A 13,167-nucleotide genomic window follows, 5' to 3' on the forward strand; every position below is an offset into this window, starting at 1 on the left:
AAAAATCTCTCCGAAACCGAGCGAACCGAACTGTGTATACCCCTAACTTTACTTTATAATTGTAATTCCTTTTACAATAATACAGCCCAGTTAATGAGGTTGGTATAGATCTTCTGTTTAAGAAAGTGATATATATTTTTTTTGATGAACAAGACAGTGATATATACGTAAGCTTCCAAAAAGGTAAGAATAATTTAAGTAATGGGTTTGGCTTGTGTTAAAAAATGGGGTTCATTTGCTCCCAAAAAAAAAAAAAATGGGGTTCGTTATAGTGCCTGGAAACTGGAAAGTTATCAAGGCATGTTACACGTTTAAAGTTTTGACATGACTGCAGGGATTGACTAGATGATGGTCAGTGATCTATACATAGTAGTAATATCACACTTGTTATTACACTTGCTTATCTCTCGGCTTACTCATTTAGCATGCGCCATTCTGGTTTAATTTTCGTTAAAAGGAATTTCAGGTTTGAAGTTCTGCTTTTAGCACTTCCTAACTATAAATAAAGTGTCCAAAATACAGGTTTATCTCTTCACGTTGGACGTTTATTTGGATGAAGGAAATGGATTCCAAGCGACTTAAACGCTTCAGGTTAGTTTGTTTAAGCCTGAATTTTAACACTTCCTCCTTCTGCTGCTGTTATTTCTGTCAATTTTCAACCAACTTTCTCGCACACAATTTTTTTCACTGTCTCTGTTACTTATCTTTGAATGTGTGGGAATAGTCAGACCGTGAAACTATCCTTGAAATTACTAAATTCAGCCACTTAATTTTATAGTACCATTGTAATACATTCTAGTTTAGGAAGTAAAAAAGACCAGATTCGGTGATTGGTTGTTTTGCAAATAGGTGAATTACTGAAGAGTCACTTATTTTCCGATATTCAGTTTTAGTGCACAATTCCATAGTTAGGGTACAATCATATGTGGCACTGACAATTCCATAGCTTATGCTACATAATTGATTTATTGCTTTCATCCAGGTTGATAAGATTCAAAACTCGAAAAAGCATCCTTCCCGTGAGTGATTGGCCAGTGTCACCTTCGAGAAGGATGTATATTGATCCACAGAGTCAATTTCTACAAACTTGGAATAAAATATTTATGCTCTCTTGTCTGATATCTATGGCCCTGGATCCATTGTTCTTTTACATCCCAGTGATCCATGACAAGGATAAATGCCTTGATTCCGACCTCAAACTGGCGATAATTGCTTGTGTTCTTCGTTCCCTCTTTGATGCTTTCTATGTACTTCATATTATCTTTCAGTTCCATACTGGGTTTATTGCCCCTTCTTCTCAAATCTTCGGAAGGGGTGAGACGATTACTTATCCGGTGGATATAGCAAAAAGATACTTATCCACATACTTCCTCATTGACATTCTGTCAATTCTTCCATTGCCACAGGTATGTATGTGACATTTGATCAATAAAAAAAGTATCAAAAATCTCATTTACTTCTAGAACCCTATGGTCTTTGTGCATTCATAACAACATTCAGTTCAAAGTGCAGTCATAGATTCACAATTATATAGTAAAAACCATTTAGTGAGGGAATTGCTTCCCTACTTGTTACTTTGCAATCAGTGGGGGCATTGATTCTAATCATACATTTCATTTTGCTTCCAATTTTGCTGCAGATATACCAGTTGAAGAAATAATGAAAACAAATTTCTCTAGGGAGAATCACCACTTAATTAGTACTATAATCATGCCCTTACAACCGTGCATGTGATAGGCTAAGAGGTTAGAATATACGGGCCCAAATAAATATTTGGCATTTCAATTATCATTGGTAGAACTGATTTAGTAGTTCAGTTCAAACTGATACTTCAGACACGCAAGGACACATAATCCATACATAAATTATATATGTCTTGTGCTGAAATTGTATTATATTGCTTGATGACCTAAAAGAATGAACCGAGTAAGGGAATGTCAGTTTTACAGTTATTGATATGAACTGCTTACTTTTCAGGTCTTAGTTTTTGTTATCATTCCCTCAAACAAAACTCAAGCCCCATTATTCATGAAGCTCGTAATCTTCTCCCAATATGTGCCTAGAATTATTCGGATCTGTATACTACACAGGGAAGAAACAAGAACCTCCGGCATATTAATTCTGACACCATGGACTGGAGCTGCTTATAATCTTTTTCTTTATATGCTAGCCAGTCACGTAAGTTGATTTTGAATTATTAGCGATATTAATTTCCAAGATTTTTATGATCACAACTAAATGTGACAAAGCAGGTAGTTGGAGCTTTTTGGTACTTTTATGCCATTGAACGAGAGGGAACATGCTGGCAAAAGCACTGTAAAAACTCCACTGGTTGTGAAGATAAAGATTTTTACTGTGGAGATCACCGTAATGAAAGCTTTGCACATCTATATTATGAGTGCCCTTTTATCAAACCTGATGATGTTGACAATACAACCGTCTTCAACTTTGGAATGTTTACTGATGCTCTGAAGTCTGGTATGGTGGAAACAAAAGATTTTCGAGTGAAATTGGTTTACTGCTTTTGGTGGGGTTTTCGTAGTCTTGGGTAAGTAAATATATATAATTCTCAAACTTTATTTCAAATGTCATCTGTATTCTTAATTTACAAGAGCGAAAATTTTCTTATTAAAATTACTTTCCTAAGTTCCTATATATAAATCAAGGCTTGTTAGCTTATAACAATATCTTACACATTGCGAGTTTAAGATTTAGTGCTAAAGGCATTTTTAAGTTCAACCACGTTATTAAGAATTTTGTAATTCAGTGACATGATCTACTCTCTTTTACTAGGAGAACTAGGGAATCTCTCCTTCCCCATTTTTGTAACCATCAAATTAAAAAAAAAATTACTCTGTTTTTTTTTCTCAGCTCTCTTGGCCAAAACCTTCAAACAAGCACCGGCATTGGGGAAATAATATTTGCGGTCTTCATATCTACCTTTGGGTTGGTTTTATTCTCATTCCTTATTGGCAATATGCAGGTAACTCTCTGATTCTCATCAATTCTCTTTGCCACCTAATGTTTTAGCATTAGCATTATGAGATGATTACGTAAATCAAACTCTATATCTACGTAAGCATAATATACAGCCCAGCTCAAGTAGGGATGTAAATGAGCTGATCAAGCCAGTCTGATTATTAAAAGTTAAAAGTTCAAACTCGTTCATTTTGTTTATTTCAAACACATACCGAGCTCAAGCTTATTACTAAACAAGATTATATGTTTCAAACTTGATTCATTTTTTTAATGAACAAGCTCGAATTTATACACAAGTTACATGATTAGCTTTTTATTATTATGTTTTCACCATTATGTAGGAAAACCATGACTAAAATTTTAACCTCTTTACAAATTTATGGATTTTCACTACGATTGGATTGCTTATTATCAATAAACTGTAAATAATAATTTAATATTATATGCACTTATTTACAAACTCACAATAATGTCTTTAATAAATTAAATTCTATTGTACTACACTTCAAAATTTATATTATGCCTGTTATATTATAATTTAAGTGGATTAGCAATTATTAATGGCAACGGAGATTTTAATAAAAATAAGGTATAAAACAAAATTATTATAATATTAGTTGCATCTAAAAACCAAGACTTCCAGCTAATTCATCCAATCCAATAAACTGTTTCAATTGCTCTGTGATATATTTATTCTTAAAGATCTGCAGTTCTATTTTAACTTTTCCAATTGTCTTATATTCAATAGAAACATGATGTTGGATCTGTTCTCAATAATTCTATCCACTCTTGTGACTAGAAACTTTTTCACAGAACCCTCATAGTCCTAAGTTCCGATTAACTGAAGTGCTATATTATGAATCTTTTGCTGGTATAGAGATATCTGCAATCCACATCAATGAGAATAGAAGAAATGACTCAAATGAGAGTGGAAAGGACTGGTGTAGAACGGTGGATGTCCCACCGTAAGCTCCCTCAGGAATTAAGGGCTCGAGTTAGACGATACCAACAGTATAAATGGCAACTAACCAGAGGTGTTGAGGAAGAGAATCTACTTCAAAGCCTTCCTAAGGACCTCCGAAGGGACGTAACACGCCATTTTTGCTTAAATCTTCTCAAGCGAGTGAGAATTTTTCTTTTGATATTTTTTTCCATACATCTTTTTGTCCGACTTCTAGCTATTGTGTTCATCAAGTCAATTTTATCTTTTAGGTGCCAATGTTTGAAAAAATGGATGGTCAACTGTTTGATGCACTTTGTGGTCGTCTCAAACGAGTTCTTTACACAAAGATGAGCTACATTATCTGTGAGGGGGATCCAGTGGATGAGATGCTCTTTATCAACGGAGGAAAACTGACCACTATGACCAGCATCACTACTAATGATGGAAAAAAATGTAACATTGGTGATTTGAGGGACGGTGACTTTTGTGGAGAAGAACTTTTTGCATGGGCCTTGAGTCCCCGCTCCTCTACCGGTCTTCCCATTTCAACAATAACAGTAAAAGCTCAGACAGAGGTTGAAGCCTTTGCGCTAAGGGCTGCTGATTTGAAGTTTGTGGCCTCTCAGTTTCGGCGTCTTCATAGCAAGCAGTTCCAGCATATTTTGAGGCAAGTCTTTAAGCTAAGCTTATCAACATTTTGGATGATTATTGTCAACATTCTCCAAACAAAGTGAGGCTATACAAAAAAAATATATTGTTCAGAAATTGTACAAAAAGATGCGGCCATCAATTCTTCGTTTAATTTTAAATCAAATACCACGGTTATCCCATCAAAATTTACAATGCCCGTTGCATTGGATTTCTAAACAAAAAATTTAAAAATGAATATGATATCTTTTCCTTGGTTTGTGATACTCTTTCATTATTAGAATTGAATATTCATAGTAACTTTGAAGAAAAATTACATTAGAACTCTGATTACCTTTCTTCTTCCGAGTGGAATGATTCCCATGTGTAATTGTGCAATGATGACTTTCAGGTTCTACTCCTTACAATGGAAAACGTGGGCAGCATGTCGCATCCAAGCAGCTTGGCTCAGCTACCGTGAGAGAAAGCTTTATAGGTCTTTGCATGAAGCAGAAGACGGATTGCAAGATGGTGTGACAGATGAAGCAGGTACCTCAAAGGTTGAGCACAATGGTGAACGCAAAGCACCAAAAAGGTTGCTGCTACTGCCACCGAAGCCAGATGAATCTAATTTCTATGATGAAGATTATTAGAAGTATGGTGTTTCAAGTGATTATTATCTAAGTTTTGCTTAATTAAAAAAGGTTCACGTGCAATAGGTTTCTGTGTATAGCGCATGTAACATGTACTAAGCAATTAAACTTCAGACATCATAATTTAGAGCTACTGTTTCTTTCACTGTGTGTCACTAGGAAGCTTCAAACACATACATGAGGAATGTCTTGTGATATGCTTTTCTCGTATAATTCCTTCTTCAACCAAAGCAACGAAGACATTTGATGTAGAACAGACAGCACATGCTTTTCTTGAGCAGCAGGGGCGTAGGAAGTCACAATGCAAGATCAAAGGGGGGCGCTAGTAGGGGCCATCGGGGTAACAGTGTCGGAATTGCATGAAATTTGGCAGGTTGAAGGGAAACGACGTTCTGATCCAAATTCAAGATGCAATGAACGTCGCCAAAATTTAGGTGAATTTCTTCATTAAGGCCTCGATAACAGTATTTTTGTTATTTATAGTAATATTTGTTTTTCCTTAATAACTTTTAGTTTAAAAGTTAGAATAAGGTCTGGTCTGTTTTGGGACGACCCTTAAGGTCAGTAGTTTATGATTTTGCATTTAACTCAATTTTGTCATTTTTGGTAAAATTCGGTAATTTTGTCACCTAATCGCTTAATTAGTACGAATTAGGATTTTAAACGTTTTTTCTCAGTATTTATATGTTTTGTAGCTGTCAGAGGCAAATTAGACTATTATTAATAAACACAGACTTTTGTCAAATTTTCTTCTAGTGGATTCCAGTTTTATCTCCTTATGGATTCAGGGAAATCTCTCGTGGATTCGAGGTTTAGTACCAGAAATTAACAGTTTAGTTTCTATTCTATCAAGAGAGCATCGTGTGTGCTTGCTTTCGCGACATCAGCATTTTCACGCCACTATGTGCCTAGCTCCTATTAAATACAACATTATTTAGTGGTGCAAGTCAAAAAGGAATAAAGTAAAATTTTATTTTTAAACACAGTCCACTCACAGAACAAGTAGCAAATTAACATTAATTGATCTTGTAAACCATGCTTACAAAATAAATATGATTTCTGGATGATATAAGTATTGGAATATGTAGAAAATAAATGAGAAGCAAAAAAAAAAAATCAATTAGTGCAGCCACAGACAAAGGAGTGTGATTGTTAATTCTTTGGCGAAATTGGTGCGAGTGCGAGGAACCAAATCGAAGTCAGTGTGACTTCGGACTCAAATTTAAAGGAAATGGGCAAAAACGAATCGTATCTGGCTGGATAGGCAATCTAAGAGATGGGTTAATGGGTTCAGCCCCAGACGTAGAGGCCCAATTGCAATTTTCGATTTTTATTATACCCAAAATAATGGAAATTGGATTTAGCTTTTAACTGTGATGACTCTTGCTTCTTTCTTTTTTATTTTATTTATTTATTTATTTTTAATAATTCGATAGTTTCCCATGAGAGCATTTGAGATCAAGATATTTCTATTGAAAATAGCGGAAAGTATCAAACTCATTATTGAACTTGGGAAAATGGGGGTTTGATCTTGATGAATTTGAATATGGCAGCAAAGTTTAACTTTGAGGATTTAGCTTACCTCCGGTACTTTTTTAAAATAAATTTCTTTTTGTTTTAATGAGAAACTATCACATCACTCACTAACTAAATAAAAAGTAAATATTAAAACTTACTACTACCTGTCATTGTATATTTAAAATAAAAAGACATGTTTAGTTAAAAAAGTATTAGAAGTAAACCAAACCTAAATTTTGAATGGCTGAAATTCTCTTTATTCTAATCCAAATTCAGTGCTATTTAAGGGGAAATTAGAACTAGGTAGCAGTATAGCCAAGTCAACACCACTAGAGGAAAACAAGCAATTGAATTGTTTGCTATGAGGGTGTTTTTTCCCTGGATCAAACAGGTACAATTTTTATATATTCTATTTTTTCATATATATTATTGTTTATAATAGTTTTCGGTTTTTTGTCAATTTAAGGTACACTTAAATGACTTTTTTTAATTTCATATTCTGCTTTCAATCAACAATCATATCTTTCTCTTGCTTAGATTTTTTGCTTTATTGGTATTGATAATCTTATTCTTTTCCTGAATTCAATAAATTTGATTGAAGGCTGAACTTGTACATACCCCATTTTGCATCTTACATTTAACCCAACTTGCATTACATTGCATATTATCACCATTTAACGTCTCCATGGCACGATTGTAATTTTGACCATTTGATCTGCAAATACTTCTTATAAAAAAATCTTGAGGTCATAATGATCAAAATGATAGTCCATGAGCATTAATTGGACCACCAGATTAAAAGATATCAAAGAAACAAGGTTTAACAGTAAATGAAACTTGCATGAAATCGGTCTCGACCATAGGTGATTATGATCTCTTAATTCTAATTGGTCTATTTTTAGTATAATTTAAATTAAATGACATGTCATATTCCTATTGGCTGTGTCCACACCTTGCGGGTCGTCAACCACCCAGAAATAGCAATGCACACGCTCCTCCCTAGAGGGTGGTGTGTGGGCTCGGGTGCGTGCTCTCCTATGACTAATGATTCATTTTTAAATTGTCACGAGTTTGTGAAGTCACCATCAATCATTAGGTTTTTGCTAAGGTGTGATTAGTCATCTAATTCTGTTTGATTTTATTACCAATCCTAGGTTATGAAAACTCGATTTTTTCCTAATCTAACTGGATCATAAAAAAATCTTGATTCTTGATTCGAAAGTCTAGTAATGGGTGGGGAAGGTGTTAGACAATCTACAACGCCTGTCGTGAGACAGTCATTTGTTTTGATAAACTCTTAATGTTTGGTCATACGTAGATAAAAGCGAGCTACTAGCATTAATTTTCATGGCTTTAAAGAAATGGGCTTTGAGGAATAAAGTGGCCAATATAAAAGTTTAAGGGGTGTTTTGGCCAATGGTTGAAAGTTCAAGGAATATATGGACATTTTTCCCTAGTGTACAAAGGAACATTACTTACTCAGAGGATAATGGTAAGAAGGTAATTTCTAGAAGCATATGTTAAGTGTTGTGTCACCCCAAGGATGTTGCTAATGAATTGATGTGCAAAAGGCCTGAAGCGATTGGCAAAAAAAGCCACAAAGAAAAACAATAGTATTCTATTTTTGGCCCACAAAAATCCGTGTTACTATGCTTTCCAATATCATTATTTTTTCGAGAAGTGTTGCATACAAAATATCTTCACAACAAAACACTTTTACAACAAATCATAAGTGGTTAGTTGTTACTAGTTTTAATTTGAACCTGCTACTGAAACTATTTTTTTGCCTCACCAATAACAGCTCATAATAAACTACCACTTAAGTTTATTGATAGTCAGTTATTATTGGATTTTTAAGTGTTTTGAAAATATTATGGACATAGCATTTTTTTTTTTAGCATTTATGAGCTCTTTGTATTTTGTAGTATTTTTTTACACAATTCCATTTTTTGGGGTTTAAGTTACTAGTTGTAATGCTTATTTCTCTTTGTTGCTTGCACGTATACATGGTAACCTTAGTTATCACGGTTCAATATATTCTTTTGTGCCACATTCCCACATTCTCTCTTTGTCTTAAGAATGAGTGCTACAAGAGTTAATGCTGCTTTATGCATACATGTCTATTAGATTCAAAATCTGTCTGCCAACTTGTCAAAGAGCTAATGGATACTTTTTTTTTTTTTAAATAAAAATTTCATTAAGAGTATTATTGTTGATGCTCTAAATTGGGTTAGATCGACTTGGGAAAACAATCCTCCTATGGCTTGACCACTGACACCCAGTTGGAACACTTCTGCTTAAATTTGGAAATATATAGGATTATATATGATGCAACAATCTATGAGGCTTTAGTGGATTCAGTCTTAAAAAATAGAACTTGGTTTAGTTATACTCCAAAGCCAATAGGTCTTGTAGATCCAAAGTAAAGGATAAGGCTACATGGACCAAAACTAAGTTAGGTTGCTTCTCTTGTGTAGCCATATATACAGAGCTTTATATGCTTTAGGGAGGTCCTAGACTATTTACTGTGTGTCATATTTGATTTCACAAATATTGGGCAGTGATGGGTGATTGGTCTTTTGTTGGTTTAAAGTCTTATATAATAAATTGAAACTTAGATTGATTGCTTTATTCTCTATAGCCACAAGCTACTATAATCTAAAACTTTGAATTTAAATGGAAATTAAATGAAACATCCATTTTTATTTGTATTCTAAAATAATGTTGCATAAAGCATCTAATTTCTAAACTAACATGGCATCTTTGATACATTCCCTTCCTATAAAGACTTTTGGGAATTGAATTCATTATTAGTACAAACACATAATCACACATTACAGTAGTAGAATCTAGCACAGTAAATGAAGACAACTCCTACACTTCAAGAGAAAGACAATCATGATTCCTACACTAGAAGAGAAAGACAATCATCCATTGATCATTTCAACAAGGGATATTAAACTAGCTTGAAATTAAGATCACGACTCATAATCCCTTGCATAATCCAAGCATTACTAATGACATTTAATCTCTTCTAGTTGTTCCAGGCCACTTCTATTCACAAAAAAGTTCGTTAGCTCACCATTTTATACCTTAATAATATAAAAAATCATAACTACTACAAGGTTACAAGGTCGTGGGTATAAGATGACAATTTCTGTTTAGCAATTTGGCCACGAGTGAGAAATGAAAATCTAATTTTAAAATTAGCTATGATAATCTACTCAAGATTAATAAAAAGGTAAACATAAAATCTCTATGCTTTTTGAAAAGAAGTATTTGGGAACTAAATGAAATCAACGTAAATGACTAGGACACACTATTTAGAGTAGTCTTATAATAACTAAAATGAAATGCCTCTTACTTGAGCTCTACTTGGTCTACATCTGCGAATCCCCAAATCAACAAAAGTACTTTTTATCAATCGTAGTTCCTTAATGACTTCCTCCATATTGATTCTTTCTTTTGGAGATTCCAGTAAACATAAGATTCCAATATTAAGGATTGAGAGTAATTAGCATTTTTGCATATCCACATCAATATGCCTAAAGTCCTCAGTATTATTAGCTTCTTCTACAATTTCATTGTCATTGTCATCTTCTTTTGTTGCCATCATTGCTGCAGTTGCTTCTCCCACTTCTTCAACTTCTCTTAGCAAAAGCATTGGGTCGACAACTTGAATGAGCCTTTCTGGTAAGGACATCTTAACAAATTTATGGAGATTGAGACCATCTTTAAACATATCATTAGTGGGTCTCCTTCCTGTAAACATTTCCAACATAAGGACTCCATAACTATATACATCCCCCTCAGTTGATGCTTCATCGCCCATGCCATACTCTACAACTCATGGAATGGAGGGAAATTAAGCAATATTATATCTATTACAAAAATATGGATTTAGAGTTTACAAAATGCAAAGTCAAGAAAATAAAACAAATCTATATTAAAAATAATAATGACATATGCTATTACTTATGAAATTAAAGGAAACAATAATAACTTTATCCAGAGGGTTCAAATCACTTTATCCCCCTCTTGTTGATTTATTTTGATTAAGAAAATATATTTGTACACAGAAGGTACAAATTTTAGTCAAAGAATATCGAAATTAACATATCTCAAAGTTTAAATCATATTTCAATGTTATTTTTGAATTAAAATTTGCAGTTTTATAAAAAATAATTAAATTAATTATGTGCTTGTGTGGTACAAACGTGAATGTGTTTTAACTTCTAAAAGAAAAACAAATACTAAGCGAGAGTTACTTAGCAAATAAACGAATAAAATTACTAAGTGAGAGTTTATGTTAATATGCTAATTATGTACACCCATGCAAATATGTTGATGATACAAAAATTAAAAAGCATGTATGACAAGAAAATCAAGGAGTTAAAAATCCTATCATTTGATAAAGTGACAAAAAGAAAATAAATACATTAGAATAGTTAAGGATTTAAAACAAAAGAAGAAAGATAATACCTGGAGCAACATAACCGATAGATCCCTTTAATCCAATTGTGCTAGTACACTTTTGGGAAGAATCATTCGAAGTTGTGAGAAGCCTTGATTTCCAAAATCATTCACATGAGCAATCATATCACTATCAAGAAGAATATTGCTTGGCTTTAAATCACAATGAATGATTTTTTGCTCACAATGATTGTGAAGATAATTTAAAGCAAAAGCCACATCAATTGCAATAATTAGTCTTTGAAGAATGCTCAAATTTTTTGATTGATTGTCGCTATCTGTCGTCGGATGCAGCCACATTTCCAAGCTCCCATTTGTCATGAATTCAAAAACTAGAGCTTTGAAATCATCACCATTATAATTTATACTGGAGCAATATGTTAAGATCTTTATAAGATTTTGGTGCCGAACATTTCTTAATACATTGCATTTTGCCATAAAACTCTTCAAAGCATCTTTGTTTTGAAGGTTAAGAACCTTTACAGCCACTAATCTTTCATCTTGCTCAAGAACTCCTTTATAAACTACTCCAAAACTACCGAATCCAATCAAATTGTTGAGAGAAAATCCATTAGTCAGTTGATGGAGCATTTTGTACGAAATTGTTGGAAGGAGACCAATATTTGAGACTAGATGATGGTTTCTTTTTTGATTTTTTCCTCCAATAAAGAACAAGAAAGGTTGAAACTAGAAGAATACATGTAATGACACAAACAATTGTGATTGTCAATCTAGAAGCAAGGGATTTTCTTGATTTCGTAACTTTGTGGCATGTTGGTAATTGCAACTATGGAATACCCCCACAAAGCTTATTGTTTGCAATAACAAATATCATATTTACATTTTTGAAAACTCCTTCTGTTGGTACCTCACCCTCAATATTGTTGAACAAAATGTTCAAATATTTTAAAAATGAAAGTTTCTTTGGATCTTTTGGAATTAATCCTGATAAGTTGTTTCGTGAAACATTTAAATGTCCAAGGCCTTTCAAGGAAGCCATTGATGAAGGTATGGTCCCGTTAAAGGAATTCCCTTGCAAGTCTAGGCACACTAAGTTCAAGCAATTTCCAATTTTTGTAGGAATTTCACCAGAAAAATTGTTTTTAGAGACATCAAGTGAATTTGTATTCTTCAAACTGTCTACTTCAACAGGTAATTTGCCACTAAATGAGTTGTGGGATAAATTGAGTAAAAGTGACAAAGAAAAAATTTGAAAAACTTGTTGGGGTATGACTCCACTAAGGTAATTTTGTGAAACATCCAACTTTTGTAAACTTTGACAAGTTCCAATACTTGGAGGAATGCTTTCTTCTAAATTGTTTTGAGACAAAAACAATTCCACCAATTGAGTGAGGTTGCCAACATAACTTGGGATTTTCCCAGACAATTTGTTTCCATCTAAATGCAATACTTGCATCTTTTGAAACTTCCCAAAACAAGTAGGTATCATACCTATGATATGAAGGAATGTAGAGCATAATAATGCAGGAAAATTGGGGTTGTGAAGCTTCATTGGTTTGGACAAGCAGGAAACTGGTGAAATTTTAGTGTGCGGTAGAGGAAGATACACAAGTTTGTATTATATATAGGCTGTTTCAGTTAGTTATGACGTAAAAAATCATTTGCGTGCCTTTTAGTGCGTTAATGCTATTTGCCAAATACCTCCAAAAATATAAAATCCGTGGGATCTTTAATTGATAAAGTTTTCTATGATTTAGTATTAATAAATTGATAATGCGCTTTCAAAAGCAGTACAGTCTAAAAAAAAAAAAAAAAAATTAAAGCCAACAAACAAAGAAATTACTTTGTTAACGTGCATAGGCTGTTGAGTAGACCCTACCAGAAATTCATATTAACTGTAAAATGATGAATTTTCAATAGAAAATAGAATGAACTAAAATTGCTTTGATTAGACAGTGTGGTGAGCTCGGAATACACTGGAGACATGAAAGGAGCCATTAATGTAATTGACTT

The 13,167-nt window shown here is 33.4% G+C and overlaps 2 protein-coding genes and 1 pseudogene across 2 annotated transcripts; 2 read left to right on the forward strand and 1 right to left on the reverse strand.

Annotated features, from left to right (window-relative positions):
• The first annotated feature begins 997 nt into the window (after positions 1 to 997).
• On the forward strand, positions 998 to 2,189 carry LOC136070443 (cyclic nucleotide-gated ion channel 1-like). Its single transcript, XM_065780412.1, has 2 exons — positions 998 to 1,406; positions 1,978 to 2,189. Exons 1-2 carry the CDS (start codon positions 1,053 to 1,055, stop codon positions 2,185 to 2,187), a joined length of 564 nt encoding a protein of 187 aa, XP_065636484.1. The 5' UTR covers positions 998 to 1,052; the 3' UTR covers positions 2,188 to 2,189.
• Positions 2,190 to 2,366: 177 nt separating this feature from the next.
• Positions 2,367 to 5,650, forward strand: LOC111994414 (cyclic nucleotide-gated ion channel 1). The gene is made up of 5 exons (XM_024026290.2): positions 2,367 to 2,548; positions 2,872 to 2,983; positions 3,857 to 4,102; positions 4,192 to 4,589; positions 4,962 to 5,650. The coding sequence occupies exons 1-5, from the start codon at positions 2,454 to 2,456 to the stop codon at positions 5,200 to 5,202; spliced, it is 1,092 nt and encodes a 363-aa protein (XP_023882058.2). The 5' UTR covers positions 2,367 to 2,453; the 3' UTR covers positions 5,203 to 5,650.
• Positions 5,651 to 10,063: 4,413 nt separating this feature from the next.
• On the reverse strand, positions 10,064 to 11,875 carry LOC111994413 (probable LRR receptor-like serine/threonine-protein kinase At3g47570; annotated as a pseudogene).
• Positions 11,876 to 13,167: the final 1,292 nt, after the last annotated feature.

Source organism: Quercus suber, unplaced genomic scaffold (genome assembly GCF_002906115.3).
Source record: "Quercus suber isolate HL8 unplaced genomic scaffold, Cork oak 2.0 scaffold_235, whole genome shotgun sequence".
Taxonomy (NCBI): domain Eukaryota; kingdom Viridiplantae; phylum Streptophyta; class Magnoliopsida; order Fagales; family Fagaceae; genus Quercus; species Quercus suber.